The following is a 22,607-nucleotide window of genomic DNA, read 5'->3' on the forward strand; positions in this document are numbered from 1 at the left end:
AGATTGAGAGGACCTCTCTTACCCCATATGAAGCCCCTCCTTTCTCACAGACCCCACTAGATTAGGAGAGGACCTCTCTTACCCCATATGAAGCCCCTCCATTCCCTCAGACCCCACTAGATTAGGAGAGGACCTCTCTTACCCCATATGAAGCCCCTCCTTTCCCTCAGACCCCACTAGATTAGGAGACGACCTCTCTTACCCCATATGAAGCCCCTCCATTCCCTCAGTTCCCACTAGATTAGGAGAGGACCTCTCTTACCCCATATGAAGCCCCTCCATTCCCTCAGACCCCACTAGATTAGGAGAGGACCTCTCTTACCCCATATGAAGCCCCTCCATTCCCTCAGACCCTACTAGATTAGGAGAGGACCTCTCTTACCCCATATGAAGCCCCTCCATTCCCTCAGACCCCACTAGATTAGGAGAGGACCTCTCTTACCCCCATATGAAGCCCCTCCATTCCCTCAGACCCCACTAGATTAGGAGAGGACATCTTTTACCCCATATGAAGCTCCTCCATTCCCTCAGACCCTACTAGATTAGGAGAGGACATCTTTTACCCCATATGAAGCCCCTCCATTCCCTCAGACCCCACTAGATTAGGAGAGGACCTCTCTTACCCCATATGAAGCCCCTCCATTCCCTCAGACCCCACTAGATTAGGAGAGGACATCTTTTACCCCATATGAAGCCCCTCCATTCCCTCAGACCCTACTAGATTAGGAGAGGACCTCTCTTACCCCATATGAAGCCCCTCCATTCCCTCAGACCCCACTAGATTAGGAGAGGACCTCTCTTACCCCATATGAAGCCCCTCCATTCCCTCAGACCCCACTAGATTAGGAGAGGACCTCTCTTACCCCATATGAAGCCCCTCCTTTCCCTCAGACCCCACTAGATTAGGAGAGGACCTCTCTTACCCCATATGAAGCCCCTCCATTCCCTCAGACCCCACTAGATTAGGAGACGACCTCTCTTACCCCATATGAAGCCCCTCCATTCCCTCAGACCCCACTAGATTAGAAGACGACCTCTCTTACCCCATATGAAGCCCCTCCATTCCCTCAGACCCTACTAGATTAGGAGAGGACCTCTCTTACCCCATATGAAGCCCCTCTATTCCCTCAGACCCCACTAGAATAGGAGACGACCTCTCTTACCCCTTATGAAGCCCCTCCATTCCCTCAGACCCCACTAGATTAGGAGAGGACCTCTCTTACCCCATATGAAGCCCCTCCATTCCCTCAGACCCCACTAGATTAGGAGACGACCTCTCCCCGTATGAAGCCCCTCCATTCCCTCAAACTCACTAGATTAGGAGAGGACCTCTCTTACCCCATATGAAACCCCTCCATTCCCTCAGACCCCACTAGATTAGGAGAGGACCTCTCTTACCCCATATGAAACCCCTCCATTCCCTCAGACCCCATTCGATTAGGAGAGGACCTCTCTTACCCCATATGAAGCCCCTCCATTCCCTCAGACCCCACTAGATTAGGAGAGGACCTCTTTTACCCCATATGAAGCCCCTCCATTCCCTCAGACCCCACTAGATTAGGAGAGGACCTCTCTTACCCCATATGAAGCCCCTCCATTCCCTCAGACCCTACTAGATTAGGAGACGACCTCTCTTACCCCATATGAAGCCCCTCCATTCCCTCAGACCCCACTAGATTAGGAGAGGACCTCTCTTACCCCATATGAAGCCCCTCCATATCCTCAGACCCTACTAGATTAGGAGACGACCTCTCTTACCCCATATGAAGCCCCTCCATTCCCTCAGACCCTACTAGATTAGGAGAGGACCTCTCTTACCCCATATGAAGCCCCTCCATTCCCTCAGACCCCACTAGATTAGGAGAGGACCTCTCTTACCCCATATGAAGCCCCTCCATTCCCTCAGACCCCACTAGATTAGGAGAGGACATCTTTTACCCCATATGAAGCCCCTCCATTCCCTCAGACCCTACTAGATTAGGAGAGGACCTCTCTTACCCCATATGAAGCCCCTCCATTCCCTCAGACCCCACTAGATTAGGAGAGGACCTCTTACCCCATATGAAGCCCCTCCATTCCCTCAGACCCCACTAGATTAGGAGAGGACCTCTCTTACCCCATATGAAGCCCCTCCTTTCCCTCAGACCCCACTAGATTAGGAGAGGACCTCTCTTACCCCATATGAAGCCCCTCCATTCCCTCAGACCCCACTAGATTAGGAGACGACCTCTCTTACCCCATATGAAGCCCCTCCATTCCCTCAGACCCCACTAGATTAGAAGACGACCTCTCTTACCCCATATGAAGCCCCTCCATTCCCTCAGACCCTACTAGATTAGGAGAGGACCTCTCTTACCCCATATGAAGCCCCTCCATTCCCTCAGACCCCACTAGAATAGGAGACGACCTCTCTTACCCCTTATGAAGCCCCTCCATTCCCTCAGACCCCACTAGATTAGGAGAGGACCTCTCTTACCCCATATGAAGCCCCTCCATTCCCTCAGACCCCACTAGATTAGGAGACGACCTCTCCCCGTATGAAGCCCCTCCATTCCCTCAAACTCACTAGATTAGGAGAGGACCTCTCTTACCCCATATGAAACCCCTCCATTCCCTCAGACCCCACTAGATTAGGAGAGGACCTCTCTTACCCCATATGAAACCCCTCCATTCCCTCAGACCCCATTCGATTAGGAGAGGACCTCTCTTACCCCATATGAAACCCCTCCATTCCCTCAGACCCCATTCGATTAGGAGAGGACCTCTCTTACCCCATATGAAGCCCCTCCATTCCCTCAGACCCCACTAGATTAGGAGAGGACCTCTTTTACCCCATATGAAGCCCCTCCATTCCCTCAGACCCCACTAGATTAGGAGAGGACCTCTCTTACCCCATATGAAGCCCCTCCATTCCCTCAGACCCTACTAGATTAGGAGACGACCTCTCTTACCCCATATGAAGCCCCTCCTTTCCCTCAGACCCCACTAGATTAGGAGAGGACCTCTCTTACCCCATATGAAGCCCTCCTTTCCCTCAGACCCCACTAGATTAGGAGACGACCTCTCTTACCCCATATGAAGCCCCTCCATTACCTCAGACCCCACTAGATTAGGAGAGGACCTATCTTACCCCATATGAAGCCCCTCCATTCCTTCAGACCCCACTAGATTAGGGGAGGACCTCTCTTATCCCATATGAAGCCCCTCCATTCCCTCAGACCCCATTAGATTAGGAGAGGACCTCTCTTACCCCATATGAAGCCCCTCCTTTCCCTCAGACCCCACTAGATTAGGAGAGGACCTCTCTTACCCCATATGAAGCCCCTCCTTTCCCTCAGACCCCACTAGATTAGGAGAGGACCTCTCTTACCCCATATGAAGCCCCTCCATTCCCTCAGACCCCACTAGATTAGGAGAGGACCTCTCTTACCCCATATGAAGCCCCTCCATTCCCTCAGACCCCACTAGATTAGGAGAGGACCTCTCTTACCCCCATATGAAGCCCCTCCATTCCCTCAGACCCCACTAGATTAGGAGAGGAACTCTCTTACCCCATATGAAGCCCTCCATTCCCTCAGACCCTACTAGATTAGGAGAGGACCTCTCTTACCCCATATGAAGCCCCTCCATTCCCTCAGACCCTATTAGATTAGGAGACGACCTCTTTTACCCCATATGAAGCCCCTCTATTCCCTCAGACCCCACTAGATTAGGAGAGGACCTCGCTTACCCCATATGAAACCCCTCCATTCCCTCAGACCCCACTAGATTGAGAGGACCTCTCTTACCCCATATGAAGCCCCTCCTTTCTCACAGACCCCACTAGATTAGGAGAGGACCTCTCTTACCCCATATGAAGCCCCTCCATTCCCTCAGACCCCACTAGATTAGGAGAGGACCTCTTTTACCCCATATGAAGCCCCTCCATTCCCTCAGACCCTACTAGATTAGGAGAGGACCTCTCTTACCCCATATGAAGCCCCTCCATTCCCTCAGACCCTACTAGATTAGGAGAGGACCTCTCTTACCCCATATGAAGCCCCTCCTTTCCCTCAGACCCCACTAGATTAGGAGAGGACCTCTCTTACCCCATATGAAGCCCCTCCATTCCCTCAGACCCCACTAGATTAGGAGAGGACCTCTCTTACCCCATATGAAGCCCCTCCTTTCCCTCAGACCCCACTAGATTAGGAGAGGACCTCTCTTACCCCATATGAAGCCTCTCCATTCCCTCAGACCCCACTAGATTAGGAGAGGACCTCTCTTACCCCATATGAAGCCCCTCCTTTCCCTCAGACCCCACTAGATTAGGAGAGGACCTCTCTTACCCCATATGAAGCCCCTCCATTCCCTCAGACCCCACTAGATTAGGAGAGGACCTCTCTTACCCCATATGAAGCCCCTCCATTCCCTCAGACCCCACTAGATTAGGAGAGGACCTCTCTTACCCCATATGAAGCCCCTCCATTCCCTCAGACCCCACTAGATTAGAAGAGGACCTCTCTTACCCCATATGAAGCCCCTCCATTCCCTCAGACCCCACTAGATTAGGAGAGGACCTCTCTTACCCCATATGAAGCCCCTCCATTCCCTCAGACCCCACTAGATTAGGAGAGGACCTCTCTTACCCCATATGAAACCCCTCCATTCCCTCAGACCCCACTAGATTAGGAGACAACCTCTCTTACCCCATATGAAGCCCCTCCATTCCCTCAGACCCCACTAGATTAGGAGAGGACCTCTCTTACCCCATATGAAGCCCCTCTATTCCATCAGACCCCACTAGATTAGGAGACTACCTCTCTTACCCCTTATGAAGCCCCTCCATTCCCTCAGATCCCACTAGATTAGGAGAGGACCTCTCTTACCCCATATGAAGCCCCTCCATTCCCTCAGACCCCACTAGATTAGGAGACTACCTCTCTTACCCCATATGAAGCCCTCCATTCCCTCAGACCCCACTAGATTAGGAGAGGACCTCTCTTACCCCATATGAAGCCCCTCCATTCCCTCAGACCCCACTAGATTAGGAGAGGACCTCTCTTACCCCATATGAAGCCCCTCCATTCCCTCAGACCCCACTAGATTAGGAGAGGACCTCTCTTACCCCATATGAAGCCCCTCCATTCCCTCAGATCCCACTAGATTAGGAGAGGACCTCTCTTACCCCATATGAAGCCCCTCCATTCCCTCAGACCCCACTAGATTAGGAGAGGACCTCTCTTACCCCATATGAAGCCCCTCCATTCCCTCAGACCCCACTAGATTAGGAGAGGACCTCTCTTACCCCATATGAAGCCCCTCCATTCCCTCAGACCCCACTAGATTAGGAGAGGACCTCTCTTACCCCATATGAAGCCCCTCCATTCCCTCAGACCCTACTAGATTAGGAGAGGACCTCTCTTACCCCATATGAAGCTCCTCCATTCCCTCAGACCCCACTAGATTAGGAGAGGACCTCTTTTACCCCATATGAAACCCCTCCATTCCCTCAGACCCTATTAGATTAGGAGAGGACCTCTCTTACCCCATATGAAGTCCCTCCATTCCCTCAGACCCCACTAGATTAGGAGAGGACCTCTCTTACCCCATATGAAGCCCCTCTATTCCATCAGACCCCACTAGATTAGGAGAGGACCTCTCTTACCCCATATGAAGCCCCTCCATTCCCTCAGATCCCACTAGATTAGGAGAGGACCTCTCTTACCCCATATGAAGCCCCTCCATTCCCTCAGACCCCACTAGATTAGGAGAGGACATCTTTTACCCCATATGAAGCCCCTCCATTCCCTCAGACCCTACTAGATTAGGAGAGGACCTCTCTTACCCCATATGAAGCCCCTCCATTCCCTCAGACCCCACTAGATTAGGAGACGACCTCTCTTACCCCTTATGAAGCCCCTCCATTCCCTCAGACCCCACTAGATTAGGAGAGGACCTCTCTTACCCCATATGAAGCCCCTCCATTCCCTCAGACCCCACTAGATTAGGAGACGACCTCTCCCCGTATGAAGCCCCTCCATTCCCTCAAACTCACTAGATTAGGAGAGGACCTCTCTTACCCCATATGAAACCCCTCCATTCCCTCAGACCCCATTCGATTAGGAGACGACCTCTCTTACCCCATATAAAGCCCCTCCATTCCCTCAGACCCCACTAGATTAGGAGAGGACCTCTCTTACCCCATATGAAGCCCCTCCATTCCCTCAGACCCTACTAGATTAGGAGACAACCTCTCTTACCCCATATGAAGCCCCTCCATTCCCTCAGACCCCACTAGATTAGGAGAGGACCTCTCTTACCCCATATGAAGCCCCTCCATTCCCTCAGACCCCACTAGATTAGGAGAGGACCTCTCTTACCCCATATGAAGCCCCTCCATTCCCTCAGACCCTACTAGATTAGGAGAGGACCTCTCTTACCCCATATGAAGCCCCTCCATTCCCTCAGACCCTACTAGATTAGGAGAGGACCTCTCTTACCCCATATGAAACCCCTCCATTCCCTCAGACCCCACTAGATTAGGAGAGGACCTCTCTTACCCCATATGAAACCCCTCTATTCCATCAGACCCCACTAGATTAGGAGAGGACCTCTCTTACCCCATATGAAGCCCCTCCATTCCCTCAGACCCCACTAGATTAGGAGAGGACCTCTCTTAGCCCATATGAAGCCCCTCCATTCCCTCAGACCCCACTAGATTAGGAGACGACCTCTCTTACCCCATATGAAGCCCTCCATTCCCTCAGACCCTACTAGATTAGGAGAGGACCTCTCTTACCCCATATGAAGCCCCTCCATTCCCTCAGACCCCACTAGATTAGGAGAGGACCTCTCTTACCCCATATGAAGCCCCTCCTTTCCCTCAGACCCCACTAGATTAGGAGAGGACCTCTCTTACCCCATATGAAGCCCTCCTTTCCCTCAGACCCCACTAGATTAGGAGACGACCTCTCTTACCCCATATGAAGCCCCTCCATTCCCTCAGACCCCACTAGATTAGGAGAGGACCTCTCTTACCCCATATGAAGTCCCTCCATTACCTCAGACCCCACTAGATTAGGAGAGGACCTCTCTTACCCCATATGAAGCCCCTCCATTCCTTCAGACCCCACTAGATTAGGGGAGGACCTCTCTTACCCCATATGAAGCCCCTCCATTCCCTCAGACCCCATTAGATTAGGAGAGGACCTCTCTTACCCCATATGAAGCCCCTCCTTTCCCTTACACCTTATTAGATTAGGAGAGGACCTCTCTTACCCCATATGAAGCCCTCCATTCCCTCGGACCCCACTAGATTAGGAGAGGACCTCTCTTACCCCATTTGAAGCCCCTCCATTCCCTCAGACCCCACTAGATTAGGAGAGGACCTCTCTTACCCCATATGAAGCCCCTCCATTCCCTCAGACCCTATTAGATTAGGAGAGGACCTCTCTTACCCCATATGAAGCCCTCCATTCCCTCAGACCCCACTAAATTAGGAGAGGACCTCTCTTAGCCCATATGAAGCCCCTCCATTCCCTCAGACCCCACTAGATTAGGAGAGGACCTCTCTTACCCCATATGAAGCCCCTCCATTCCCTCAGACCCTACTAGATTAGGAGAGGACCTCTCTTACCCCATATGAAGCCCCTCCATTCCCTCAGACCCCACTAGATTAGGAGAGGACCTCTCTTACCCCATATGAAGCCCCTCCATTCCCTCAGACCCCACTAGATTAGGAGAGGACCTCTCTTACCCCATATGAAGCCCCTCCATTCCCTCAGACCCTACTAGATTAGGAGAGGACCTCTCTTACCCCATATGAAGCCCCTCCTTTCCCTCAGACCCCACTAGATTAGTAGAGGACCTCTCTTACCCCATATGAAGCCCCTCCATTCCCTCAGACCCCACTAGATTAGGAGAGGACCTCTCTTACCCCATAAGAAGCCCCTCCATTCCCTCAGACCCCACTAGATTAGGAGAGGACCTCTCTTACCCCATATGAAGCCCTCCATTCCCTCAGACCCCACTAGATTAGGAGAGGACCTCTCTTACCCCATATGAAGCTCCTCCATTCCCTCAGACCCCACTAGATTAGGAGAGGACCTCTCTTACCCCATATGAAGCCCCTCTATTCCATCAGACCCCACTAGATTAGGAGACTACCTCTCTTACCCCATATGAAGCCCCTCCATTCCCTCAGATCCCACTAGATTAGGAGAGGACCTCTCTTACCCCATATGAAGCCCCTCCATTCCCTCAGACCCCACTAGATTAGGAGACGACCTCTCTTACCCCATATGAAGCCCCTCCATTCCCTCAGACCCCACTAGATTAGGAGACTACCTCTCTTACCCCATATGAAGCCCCTCCATTCCCTCAGATCCCACTAGATTAGGAGAGGACCTCTCTTACCCCATATGAAGCCCCTCCTTTCCCTTAGACCCCACTAGATTAGGAGAGGACCTCTCTTACCCCATATGAAGCCCCTCCATTCCCTCAGACCCTACTAGATTAGGAGAGGACCTCTCTTACCCCATATGAAGCCCCTCCATTCCCTCAGACCCTACTAGATTAGGAGAGGACCTCTCTTACCCCATATGAAGCTCCTCCATTCCCTCAGACCCCACTAGATTAGGAGAGGACCTCTCTTACCCCATATGAAGCCCCTCTATTCCATCAGACCCCACTAGATTAGGAGACTACCTCTCTTACCCCATATGAAGCCCCTCCATTCCCTCAGATCCCACTAGATTAGGAGAGGACCTCTCTTACCCCATATGAAGCCCCTCCATTCCCTCAGACCCCACTAGATTAGGAGACTACCTCTCTTACCCCATATGAAGCCCCTCCATTCCCTCAGATCCCACTAGATTAGGAGAGGACCTCTCTTACCCCATATGAAGCCCCTCCTTTCCCTTAGACCCCACTAGATTAGGAGAGGACCTCTCTTACCCCATATGAAGCCCCTCCATTCCCTCAGACCCCACTAGATTAGGAGAGGACCTCTCTTACCCCATATGAAGCCCCTCCATTCCCTCAGACCCTACTAGATTAGGAGAGGACCTCTCTTACCCCATATGAAGCCCTCCATTCCCTCAGACCCCACTAGATTAGGAGAGGACCTCTCTTACCCCATATGAAGCCCCTCCATTCCCTCAGACCCTACTAGATTAGGAGAGGACCTCTCTTACCCCATATGAAGCCCCTCCATTCCCTCAGACCCCACTAGATTAGGAGAGGACCTCTCTTACCCCATATGAAGCCCCTCCATTCCCTCAGACCCCACTAGATTAGGAGACGACCTCTCTTACCCCATATGAAGCCCCTCCTTTCCCTCAGACCCCATTAGATTAGGAGAGGACTTCTCTTACCCCATATGAAGCCCACCATTCCCTCAGACCCCACTAGATTAGGAGACGACCTCTCTTACCCCATATTAAGCCCCTCCATTCCCTCAGACCCCACTATATTAGGAGAGCACCTCTCTTACCCCATATGAAGCCCCTCCATTCCCTCAGACCCTACTAGATTAGGAGAGGACCTCTCTTACCCCATATGAAGCCCCTCCATTCCCTCAGACCCCACTAGATTAGGAGAGGACCTCTCTTACCCCATATGAAGCCCCTCCATTCCCTCAGACCCCACTAGATTAGGAGAGGACCTCTCTTACCCCATATGAAGCCCTCCATTCCCTCAGACCCCACTAGATTAGGAGAGGACCTCTCTTACCCCATATGAAACCCCTCCATTCCCTCAGACCCCACTAGATTAGGAGAGGACCTCTCTTACCCCATATGAAGCCCCTCCATTCCCTCAGACCCTATTAGATTCGGAGACGACCTCTTTTACCCCATATGAAGCCCCTCCATTCCCTCAGACCCCACTAGATTAGGAGACGACCTCTCTCACCCCATATGAAGCCCCTCCATTCCCTCAGACCCCACTAGATTAGGAGAGGACCTCGCTTACCCCATATGAAACCCCTCCATTCCCTCAGACCCCACTAGATTGAGAGGACCTCTCTTACCCCATATGAAGCCCCTCCATTCCCTCAGACCCTACTAGATTAGGAGAGGACCTCTCTTACCCCATATGAAGCCCCTCCATTCCCTCAGACCCTACTAGATTAGGAGAGGACCTCTCTTACCCCATATGAAGCCCCTCCATTCCCTCAGACCCCACTAGATTAGGAGAGGACCTCTCTTACCCCATATGAAGCCCCTCCATTCCCTCAGACCCCACTAAATTAGGAGACTACCTCTCTTACCCCATATGAAGCCCCTCCATTCCCTCAGACCCCACTAGATTAGGAGAGGACCTCTCTTACCCCATATGAAGCCCCTCCATTCCTTCAGACCCCATTAGATTAGGAGAGGACCTCTCTTACCCCATATGAAGCCCCTCCATTCCCTCAGACCCTACTAGATTAGGAGAGGACCTCTCTTACCCCATATGAAGCCCCTCCATTCCCTCAGACCCCACTAGATTAGGAGAGGACATCTTTTACCCCATATGAAGCCCCTCCATTCCCTCAGACCCTACTAGATTAGGAGAGGACCTCTCTTACCCCATATGAAGCCCCTCCATTCCCTCAGACCCCACTAGATTAGGAGACGACCTCTCTTACCCCTTATGAAGCCCCTCCATTCCCTCAGACCCCACTAGATTAGGAGAGGACCTCTCTTACCCCATATGAAGCCCCTCCATTCCCTCAGACCCCACTAGATTAGGAGAGGACCTCTCTTACCCCATATGAAGCCCCTCCATTCCCTCAGACCCCACTAGATTAGGAGACGACCTCTCCCCGTATGAAGCCCCTCCATTCCCTCAAACTCACTAGATTAGGAGATGACCTCTCTTACCCCATATAAAGCCCCTCCATTCCCTCAGACCCCACTAGATTAGGAGAGGACCTCTTTTACCCCATATGAAGCCCCTCCATTCCCTCAGACCCCACTAGATTAGGAGAGGACCTCTCTTACCCCATATGAAGCCCCTCCATTCCCTCAGACCCCACTAGATTAGGAGACGACCTCTCTTACCCCTTATGAAGCCCCTCCATTCCCTCAGACCCCACTAGATTAGGAGAGGACCTCTCTTACCCCATATGAAGCCCCTCCATTCCCTCAGACCCCACTAGATTAGGAGACGACCTCTCCCCATATGAAACCCCTCCATTCCCTCAGACCCCATTCGATTAGGAGACGACCTCTCTTACCCCATATAAAGCCCCTCCATTCCCTCAGACCCCACTAGATTAGGAGAGGACCTCTTTTACCCCATATGAAGCCCCTCCATTCCCTCAGACCCCACTAGATTAGGAGAGGACCTCTCTTACCCCATATGAAGCCCCTCCATTCCCTCAGACCCTACTATATTAGGAGACAACCTCTCTTACCCCATATGAAGCCCCTCCATTCCCTCAGACCCCACTAGATTAGGAGAGGACCTCTTTTACCCCATATGAAGCCCCTCCATTCCCTCAGACCCCACTAGATTAGGAGAGGACCTCTCTTACCCCATATGAAGCCCCTCCATTCCCTCAGACCCTACTAGATTAGGAGAGGACCTCTCTTACCCCATATGAAGCCCCTCCATTCCCTCAGACCCCACTAGATTAGGAGAGGACCTCTCTTACCCCATATGAAGCCCCTCCATTCCCTCAGACCCTACTAGATTAGGAGAGGACCTCTCTTACCCCATATGAAGCCCCTCCATTCCCTCAGACCCTACTAGATTAGGAGAGGACCTCTCTTACCCCATATGAAACCCCTCCATTCCCTCAGACCCCACTAGATTAGGAGAGGACCTCTCTTACCCCATATGAAGCCCCTCCATTCCATCAGACCCCACTAGATTAGGAGAGGACCTCTCTTACCCCATATGAAGCCCCTCCAGTCCCTCAGACCCCACTAGATTAGGAGAGGACCTCTCTTAGCCCATATGAAGCCCCTCCATTCCCTCAGACCCCACTAGATTAGGAGACGACCTCTCTTACCCCATATGAAGCCCTCCATTCCCTCAGACCCTACTAGATTAGGAGAGGACCTCTCTTACCCCATATGAAGCCCCTCCATTCCCTCAGACCCCACTAGATTAGGAGAGGACCTCTCTTTCCCCATATGAAGCCCCTCCTTTCCCTCAGACCCCACTAGATTAGGAGAAGACCTCTCTTACCCCATATGAAGCCCTCCTTTCCCTCAGACCCCACTAGATTAGGAGACGACCTCTCTTACCCCATATGAAGCCCCTCCATTACCTCAGACCCCACTAGATTAGGAGAGGACCTCTCTTACCCCATATGAAGCCCTCCATTCCCTCAGACCCTATTAGATTAGGAGAGGACCTCTCTTACCCCATATGAAGCCCTCTATTCCCTCAGACCCCACTAGATTAGGAGAGGACCTCTCTTACCCCATATGAAGCCCCTCCTTTCCCTTACACCTTATTAGATTATGAGAGAACCTCTCTTACCCCATATGAAGCCCCTCCTTTCCCTTACACCTTATTAGATTAGGAGAGGACCTCTCTTAACCCATATGAAGCCCTCCATTCCCTCAGACCCAACTAGATTAGGAGAGGACTTCTCTTACCCCATATGAAGCCCCTCCATTCCCTCAGACCCCACTAGATTAGGAGAGGACCTCTCTTACCCCATATGAAGCCCTCCATTCCCTCAGACCCTATTAGATTAGGAGAGGACCTCTCTTACCCCATATGAAGCCCTCCATTCCCTCAGACCCCACTAAATTAGGAGAGGACCTCTCTTACCCCATATGAAGCCCCTCCATTCCCTCAGACCCCACTAGATTAGGAGAGGACCTCTGTTACCCCATATGAAGCCCCTCCATTCCCTCAGACCCCACTAGATTAGGAGAGGACCTCTCTTACCCCATATGAAGCCCCTCCATTCCCTCAGACCCCACTAGATTAGGAGAGGACCTCTCTTACCCCATATGAAGCCCCTCCATTCCCTCAGACCCCACTAGATTAGGAGAGGACCTCTCTTACCCCATATGAAGCCCCTCCATTCCCTCAGACCCCACTAGATTAGGAGAGGACCTCTCTTACCCCATATGAAGCCCCTCCATTCCCTCAGACCCCACTAGATTAGGAGAGGACCTCTCTTACCCCATATGAAGCCCCTCCTTTCCCTCAGACCCCACTAGATTAGTAGAGGACCTCTCTTACCCCATATGAAGCCCCTCCATTCCCTCAGACCCCACTAGATTAGGAGAGGACCTCTCTTACCCCATATGAAGCCCCTCCATTCCCTCAGACCCCACTAGATTAGGAGAGGACCTCTCTTACCCCATATGAAGCCCTCCATTCCCTCAGACCCCACTAGATTAGGAGAGGACCTCTCTTACCCCATATGAAGCCCTCCATTCCCTCAGACCCCACTAGATTAGGAGAGGACCTCTCTTACCCCATATGAAGCCCCTCTATTCCATCAGACCCCACTAGATTAGGAGACTACCTCTCTTACCCCATATGAAGCCCCTCCATTCCCTCAGATCCCACTAGATTAGGAGAGGACCTCTCTTACCCCATATGAAGCCCCTCCATTCCCTCAGACCCCACTAGATTAGGAGACTACCTCTCTTACCCCATATGAAGCCCCTCCATTACCTCAGACCCCACTAGATTAGGAGAGGACCTCTCTTACCCCATATGAAGCCCCTCCATTCCTTCAGACCCCACTAGATTAGGGGAGGACCTCTTTTACCCCATATGAAGCCCCTCCATTCCCTCAGACCCCACTAGATTAGGAGAGGACCTCTCTTACCCCATATGAAGCCCCTCCATTCCCTCAGACCCCACTAGATTAGGAGAGGACCTCTCTTACCCCATATGAAGCCCCTCCATTCCTTCAGACCCCACTAGATTAGGGGAGGACCTCTTTTACCCCATATGAAGCCCCTCCATTCCTTCAGACCCACACGATTAGGAGAGGACCTCTCTTACCCCATATGAAGCCCCTCCATTCCCTCAGACCCTACTAGATTAGGAGAGGACCTCTCTTACCCCATATGAAGCCCCTCCATTCCCTCAGACCCCACTAGATTAGGAGAGGACCTCTCTTACCCCATATGAAGCCCCTCCATTCCCTCAGACCCCACTATATTAGGAGAGGACCTCTCTTACCCCATATGAAGCCCCTCCATTCCCTCAGACCCTACTAGATTAGGAGAGGACCTCTCTTACCCTATATGAAGCCCCTCAATTCCCTCAGACCCTACTAGATTAGGAAACGACCTCTCTTACCCCATATGAAGCCCCTCCATTCCCACACACGCCACTTGATTAGGAGAGGATCTCTCTTACCCCATATGAAGCCCCTCCATTCCCTCAGACCCCACTAGATTAGGAGAGGACCTCTCTTACCCCATATGAAGCCCTCCATTCCCTCAGACCCTACTAGATTAGGAGACAACCTCTCTTACCCCATATGAAACCCCTCCATTCCCTCAGACCCCAATAGATTAGGAGAGGACCTCTCTTACCCCATATGAAGCCCCTCCATTCCCTCAGACCCCATTAGATTAGGAGAGGACCTCTCTTACCCCATATGAAGCCCCTCCTTTCCCTCAGACCCCACTAGATTAGGAGAGGACCTCTCTTACCCCATATGAAGCCCCTCCTTTCCCTCAGACCCCACTAGATTAGGAGAGGACCTCTCTTACCCCATATGAAGCCCCTCCTTTCCCTCAGACCCCACTAGATTAGGAGAGGACCTCTCTTACCCCATATGAAGCCCCTCCATTCCCTCAGACCCCACTAGATTAGGAGAGGACCTCTCTTACCCCATATGAAGCCCCTCCATTCCCTCAGACCCCACTAGATTAGGAGAGGACCTCTCTTACCCCCATATGAAGCCCCTCCATTCCCTCAGACCCCACTAGATTAGGAGAGGACCTCTCTTACCCCATATGAAGCCCTCCATTCCCTCAGACCCTACTAGATTAGGAGAGGACCTCTCTTACCCCATATGAAGCCCCTCCATTCCCTCAGACCCTATTAGATTAGGAGACGACCTCTCTCACCCCATATGAAGCCCCTCCATTCCCTCAGACCCCACTAGATTAGGAGAGGACCTCGCTTACCCCATATGAAACCCCTCCATTCCCTCAGACCCCACTAGATTGAGAGGACCTCTCTTACCCCATATGAAGCCCCTCCTTTCTCACAGACCCCACTAGATTAGGAGAGGACCTCTCTTACCCCATATGAAGCCCCTCCATTCCCTCAGACCCCACTAGATTAGGAGAGGACCTCTCTTACCCCATATGAAGCCCCTCCTTTCCCTCAGACCCCACTAGATTAGGAGACGACCTCTCTTACCCCATATGAAGCCCCTCCATTCCCTCAGTTCCCACTAGATTAGGAGAGGACCTCTCTTACCCCATATGAAGCCCCTCCATTCCCTCAGACCCTACTAGATTAGGAGAGGACCTCTCTTACCCCATATGAAGCCCCTCCATTCCCTCAGACCCCACTAGATTAGGAGAGGACCTCTCTTACCCCCATATGAAGCCCCTCCATTCCCTCAGACCCCACTAGATTAGGAGAGGACATCTTTTACCCCATATGAAGCTCCTCCATTCCCTCAGACCCTACTAGATTAGGAGAGGACATCTTTTACCCCATATGAAGCCCCTCCATTCCCTCAGACCCCACTAGATTAGGAGAGGACCTCTCTTACCCCATATGAAGCCCCTCCATTCCCTCAGACCCCACTAGATTAGGAGAGGACATCTTTTACCCCATATGAAGCCCCTCCATTCCCTCAGACCCTACTAGATTAGGAGAGGACCTCTCTTACCCCATATGAAGCCCCTCCATTCCCTCAGACCCCACTAGATTAGGAGAGGACCTCTCTTACCCCATATGAAGCCCCTCCATTCCCTCAGACCCCACTAGATTAGGAGAGGACCTCTCTTACCCCATATGAAGCCCCTCCTTTCCCTCAGACCCCACTAGATTAGGAGAGGACCTCTCTTACCCCATATGAAGCCCCTCCATTCCCTCAGACCCCACTAGATTAGGAGACGACCTCTCTTACCCCATATGAAGCCCCTCCATTCCCTCAGACCCCACTAGATTAGAAGACGACCTCTCTTACCCCATATGAAGCCCCTCCATTCCCTCAGACCCTACTAGATTAGGAGAGGACCTCTCTTACCCCATATGAAGCCCCTCTATTCCCTCAGACCCCACTAGAATAGGAGACGACCTCTCTTACCCCTTATGAAGCCCCTCCATTCCCTCAGACCCCACTAGATTAGGAGAGGACCTCTCTTACCCCATATGAAGCCCCTCCATTCCCTCAGACCCCACTAGATTAGGAGACGACCTCTCCCCGTATGAAGCCCCTCCATTCCCTCAAACTCACTAGATTAGGAGAGGACCTCTCTTACCCCATATGAAACCCCTCCATTCCCTCAGACCCCACTAGATTAGGAGAGGACCTCTCTTACCCCATATGAAACCCCTCCATTCCCTCAGACCCCATTCGATTAGGAGAGGACCTCTCTTACCCCATATGAAGCCCCTCCATTCCCTCAGACCCCACTAGATTAGGAGAGGACCTCTTTTACCCCATATGAAGCCCCTCCATTCCCTCAGACCCCACTAGATTAGGAGAGGACCTCTCTTACCCCATATGAAGCCCCTCCATTCCCTCAGACCCTACTAGATTAGGAGACGACCTCTCTTACCCCATATGAAGCCCCTCCATTCCCTCAGACCCCACTAGATTAGGAGAGGACCTCTCTTACCCCATATGAAGCCCCTCCATTCCCTCAGACCCTACTAGATTAGGAGACGACCTCTCTTACCCCATATGAAGCCCCTCCATTCCCTCAGACCCTACTAGATTAGGAGAGGACCTCTCTTACCCCATATGAAGCCCCTCCATTCCCTCAGACCCCACTAGATTAGGAGAGGACCTCTCTTACCCCATATGAAGCCCCTCCATTCCCTCAGACCCCACTAGATTAGGAGAGGACATCTTTTACCCCATATGAAGCCCCTCCATTCCCTCAGACCCTACTAGATTAGGAGAGGACCTCTCTTACCCCATATGAAGCCCCTCCATTCCCTCAGACCCCACTAGATTAGGAGAGGACCTCTTACCCCATATGAAGCCCCTCCATTCCCTCAGACCCCACTAGATTAGGAGAGGACCTCTCTTACCCCATATGAAGCCCCTCCTTTCCCTCAGACCCCACTAGATTAGGAGAGGACCTCTCTTACCCCATATGAAGCCCCTCCATTCCCTCAGACCCCACTAGATTAGGAGACGACCTCTCTTACCCCATATGAAGCCCCTCCATTCCCTCAGACCCCACTAGATTAGAAGACGACCTCTCTTACCCCATATGAAGCCCCTCCATTCCCTCAGACCCTACTAGATTAGGAGAGGACCTCTCTTACCCCATATGAAGCCCCTCCATTCCCTCAGACCCCACTAGAATAGGAGACGACCTCTCTTACCCCTTATGAAGCCCCTCCATTCCCTCAGACCCCACTAGATTAGGAGAGGACCTCTCTTACCCCATATGAAGCCCCTCCATTCCCTCAGACCCCACTAGATTAGGAGACGACCTCTCCCCGTATGAAGCCCCTCCATTCCCTCAAACTCACTAGATTAGGAGAGGACCTCTCTTACCCCATATGAAACCCCTCCATTCCCTCAGACCCCACTAGATTAGGAGAGGACCTCTCTTACCCCATATGAAACCCCTCCATTCCCTCAGACCCCATTCGATTAGGAGAGGACCTCTCTTACCCCATATGAAACCCCTCCATTCCCTCAGACCCCATTCGATTAGGAGAGGACCTCTCTTACCCCATATGAAGCCCCTCCATTCCCTCAGACCCCACTAGATTAGGAGAGGACCTCTTTTACCCCATATGAAGCCCCTCCATTCCCTCAGACCCCACTAGATTAGGAGAGGACCTCTCTTACCCCATATGAAGCCCCTCCATTCCCTCAGACCCTACTAGATTAGGAGATGACCTCTCTTACCCCATATGAAGCCCCTCCTTTCCCTCAGACCCCACTAGATTAGGAGAGGACCTCTCTTACCCCATATGAAGCCCTCCTTTCCCTCAGACCCCACTAGATTAGGAGACGACCTCTCTTACCCCATATGAAGCCCCTCCATTCCTTCAGACCCCACTAGATTAGGGGAGGACCTCTCTTATCCCATATGAAGCCCCTCCATTCCCTCAGACCCCATTAGATTAGGAGAGGACCTCTCTTACCCCATATGAAGCCCCTCCTTTCCCTCAGACCCCACTAGATTAGGAGAGGACCTCTCTTACCCCATATGAAGCCCCTCCTTTCCCTCAGACCCCACTAGATTAGGAGAGGACCTCTCTTACCCCATATGAAGCCCCTCCATTCCCTCAGACCCCACTAGATTAGGAGAGGACCTCTCTTACCCCATATGAAGCCCCTCCATTCCCTCAGACCCCACTAGATTAGGAGAGGACCTCTCTTACCCCCATATGAAGCCCCTCCATTCCCTCAGACCCCACTAGATTAGGAGAGGAACTCTCTTACCCCATATGAAGCCCTCCATTCCCTCAGACCCTACTAGATTAGGAGAGGACCTCTCTTACCCCATATGAAGCCCCTCCATTCCCTCAGACCCTATTAGATTAGGAGACGACCTCTTTTACCCCATATGAAGCCCCTCTATTCCCTCAGACCCCACTAGATTAGGAGAGGACCTCGCTTACCCCATATGAAACCCCTCCATTCCCTCAGACCCCACTAGATTGAGAGGACCTCTCTTACCCCATATGAAGCCCCTCCTTTCTCACAGACCCCACTAGATTAGGAGAGGACCTCTCTTACCCCATATGAAGCCCCTCCATTCCCTCAGACCCCACTACATTAGGAGAGGACCTCTCTTACCCCATATGAAGCCCCTCTTTTCCCTCAGACCCCACTAGATTAGGAGACGACCTCTCTTACCCCATATGAAGCCCCTCCATTCCCTCAGACCCCACTAGATTAGGAGAGGACCTCTCTTACCCCATATGAAGCCCCTCCATTCCCTCAGACCCTACTAGATTAGAAGAGGACCTCTCTTACCCCATATGAAGCCCCTCCATTCCCTCAGACCCCACTAGATTAGGAGAGGACCTCTCTTACCCCCATATGAAGCTCCTCCATTCCCTCAGACCCTACTAGATTAGGAGAGGACCTCTCTTACCCCATATGAAGCCCCTCCATTCCCTCAGACCCCACTAGATTAGGAGAGGACATCTTTTACCCCATATGAAGCCCCTCCATTCCCTCAGACCCTACTAGATTAGGAGAGGACCTCTCTTACCCCATATGAAGCCCCTCCATTCCCTCAGACCCCACTAGATTAGGAGAGGACCTCTCTTACCCCATATGAAGCCCCTCCATTCCCTCAGACCCTACTAGATTAGGAGAGGACCTCTCTTACCCCATATGAAGCCCCTCCATTCCCTCAGACCCCACTAGATTAGGAGAGGACCTCTCTTACCCCATATGAAGCCCCTCCATTCCCTCAGACCCCACTAGATTAGGAGAGGACCTCTCTTACCCCATATGAAGCCCCTCCATTCCCTCAGACCCCACTAGATTAGGAGAGGACCTCTCTTACCCCATATGAAGCCCCTCCATTCCCTCAGACCCCACTAGATTAGGAGACTACCTCTCTTACCCCATATGAAGCCCCTCCATTCCCTCAGACCCCACTAGATTAGGAGAGGACCTCTCTTACCCCATATGAAGCCCCTCCATTCCCTCAGACCCCACTAGATTAGGAGAGGACCTCTCTTACCCCATATGAAGCCCCTCCATTCCCTCAGACCCCACTAGATTAGGAGACTACCTCTCTTACCCCATATGAAGCCCCTCCATTCCCTCAGACCCCACTAGATTAGGAGAGGACCTCTCTTACCCCATATGAAGCCCCTCCATTCCCTCAGATCCCACTAGATTAGGAGAGGACCTCTCTTACCCCATATGAAGCCCCTCCATTCCCTCAGACCCCACTAGATTAGGAGAGGACCTCTCTTACTCCATATGAAGCCCCTCCATTCCCTCAGACCCTATTAGATTAGGAGATGACCTCCCTTACCCCATATGAAGCCCCTCCATTCCCTCAGACCCCACTAGATTAGGAGAGGACCTCTTTTACCCCATATGAAGCCCCTCCTTTCCCTCAGACCCCACTAGATTAGATGACCTCGCTTACCCCATATGAAGCCCCTCCATTCCCTCAGACCCCACTAGATTAGGAGAGGACCTCTCTTACCCCATATGAAGCCCTCCTTTCCCTCAGACCCCACTAGATTAGGAGAGGACCTCTCTTACCCCATATGAAGCCCTCCTTTCCCTCAGACCCCACTAGATTAGGAGACGACCTCTCCCCATATGAAGCCCCTCCATTCCCTCAAACTCACTAGATTAGGAGAGGACCTCTCTTACCCCATATGAAGCCCCTCCATTCCCTCAGACCCCACTAGATTAGGAGACGACCTCTCTTACCCCATATGAAGCCCCTCCATTCCCTCAGACCCCACTAGATTAGGAGAGGATCTCTCTTACCCCATATGAAGCCCCTCCATTCCCTCAGACCCCACTAGATTAGGAGAGGACCTCTCTTTCCCCATATGAAGCCCCTCCATTCCCTCAGACCCCACTAGATTAGGAGAGGACCTCTCTTTCCCCATATGAAGCCCCTCCATTCCCTCAGACCCCACTAGATTAGGAGATGATCTCTCTTACCCCATATGAAGCCCCTCCATTCCCTCAGACCCCACTAGATTAGGAGAGGATCTCTCTTACCCCATATGAAGCCCCTCCATTCCCTCGGACCCCACTAGATTAGGAGACAATCTCTCTTACCCCATATGAAGCTCCTCCATTCCCTCAGACCCCACTAGATTAGGAGAGGACCTCTCTTACCCCATATGAAGCCCCTCCATTCCCTCAGACCCCACTAGATTAGGAGAGGATCTCTCTTACCCCATATGAAGCCCCTCCATTCCCTCGGACCCCACTAGATTAGGAGACAATCTCTCTTACCCCATATGAAGCCCCTCCATTCCCTCGGACCCCACTAGATTAGGAGACAATCTCTCTTACCCCATATGAAGCTCCTCCATTCCCTCAGACCCCACTAGATTAGGAGAGGGCCTCTTTTACCCGTTTTCCCACCTCCTGTCCAGGTTATTTTGGGAGGGCAGGGTTGGGCTAATATCAGCTGGTCAGTGTTCCAGCTTTAACTTAGGGGGTTAGAGTTTGTGGGGGGATGGTGGTCTTCTCCTTGCAGTCACATGACGTCTCCTTCGTTCTTTTAGTTGTTAGTCGTCAGTTACGTGGATTCCCCCCGGAGTCTCCAGTTGGTGCCGTCCCCACAGCGACTGATGATCTGGACATACATCTGAATAAAGCGGTTCTTGTAAAGTCTGCTGTAGGACCATCTCAGGAGCCTTCTCCTCTGGACCTGTCCTATCAGGATCTACATCTAGAACCTTCTCTGCAGGGTGCTCAGAATGATACCCCTGAGATCCAGGACGTGGGCACCGCTGAATCTAAACCTTCTATCAATAGCAATTCCTCTTCAGACCTTTACCCAAAGAAGCAGCCTGGAGGCAATGGGCCGCCCAATCCTGTGCCCACCCACTTCTCCGACCCACCGGAAGCGTTACCCTTCATACAGGACAAGCAGGCGTTGCTGGAGAAGGGGCGCAGTGTCATTATCAGTCCCCACCACTCAGATGAGATGTAGATAGAGACTATAGAAGTCCCTGCCTGGACTCACCTCATGTGACTGAGCCTGGAGGGGCTAGAGCCCCCTCAACCCTGGATGGTCAGAAGCACGTTCTGGAAATTGTGTCTCGGGGATGTATAGTAGCTGCACTGTAACTTGTATATATTTGTATTCTGCCATGTACCAAATAAAGTGTTTATAGTGGAAATGTGTCTAATAAACCAGATTGTGTCCTGACCCCTCATTTACACTGTACGGCACCCCCCACACTGGACTTATATAGGGGCACTAATGGGACCGGGGTGTCCATGGCATCTGTGAGATTCATGCTCGTGGCCATGGAATGTCCTAAGTCATTTGAGTACCGGCACTCACGTGGCCCAGTAAGACTAAATGATTAAGGACTCGGTTATAAGAGAAGCGTCAGGAATGATCTGATGTCTGTGGCCACCGCGGGAAGGCTAAGATAACCGTGTCCCGGATTTCCCTGCTACGTTCTATATGTACAGCTGCTCCAAGAACCGCAAATGATGAGACAATCCAGAGCCAATCCTTGGCTTGTGGTGGAAACTAGGTGGATTCAGAACACCTCTAGGTGCTCACATGACAATGGCGTCCTCCAGTGAAACACCCTCGTGTGCTAGGTCCTGCCATGTGTACTGGACTGCAAAGAGTTAAGTTGAAACATCCCATGTTCCCCAACAGATGGGGATGTTGTATAATGGTGGATGGAATGATTCATCTGCTGGAGAGAAGGAGGGACCCAAACCTCAAGAAGGAGGACGAGTTGTCCACACACACGAGCTCTGAAATCTTCTCCAACATGGCTGCTTCTCTGAGATACTTCTGACC

At 51.9% G+C, this 22,607-nt stretch overlaps 1 protein-coding gene across 1 annotated transcript in view; it reads left to right on the forward strand.

The window, feature by feature from the left end:
* The window catches only part of CREB3 (cAMP responsive element binding protein 3), a 55,908-nt gene extending 33,917 nt beyond the window's left edge, over window positions 1–21,991 (forward strand). The window contains exon 9 of the mRNA XM_056553049.1: window positions 21,343–21,991. Coding sequence (XP_056409024.1) covers window positions 21,343–21,773 — 431 coding nt within the window. The 3' untranslated portion in view covers window positions 21,774–21,991. The remainder of the gene's footprint in view (window positions 1–21,342) is intronic.
* The last annotated feature ends 616 nt before the right edge of the window (window positions 21,992–22,607 follow it).

This window comes from Hyla sarda, unplaced genomic scaffold (genome assembly GCF_029499605.1).
Source record: "Hyla sarda isolate aHylSar1 unplaced genomic scaffold, aHylSar1.hap1 scaffold_230, whole genome shotgun sequence".
Taxonomy (NCBI): domain Eukaryota; kingdom Metazoa; phylum Chordata; class Amphibia; order Anura; family Hylidae; genus Hyla; species Hyla sarda.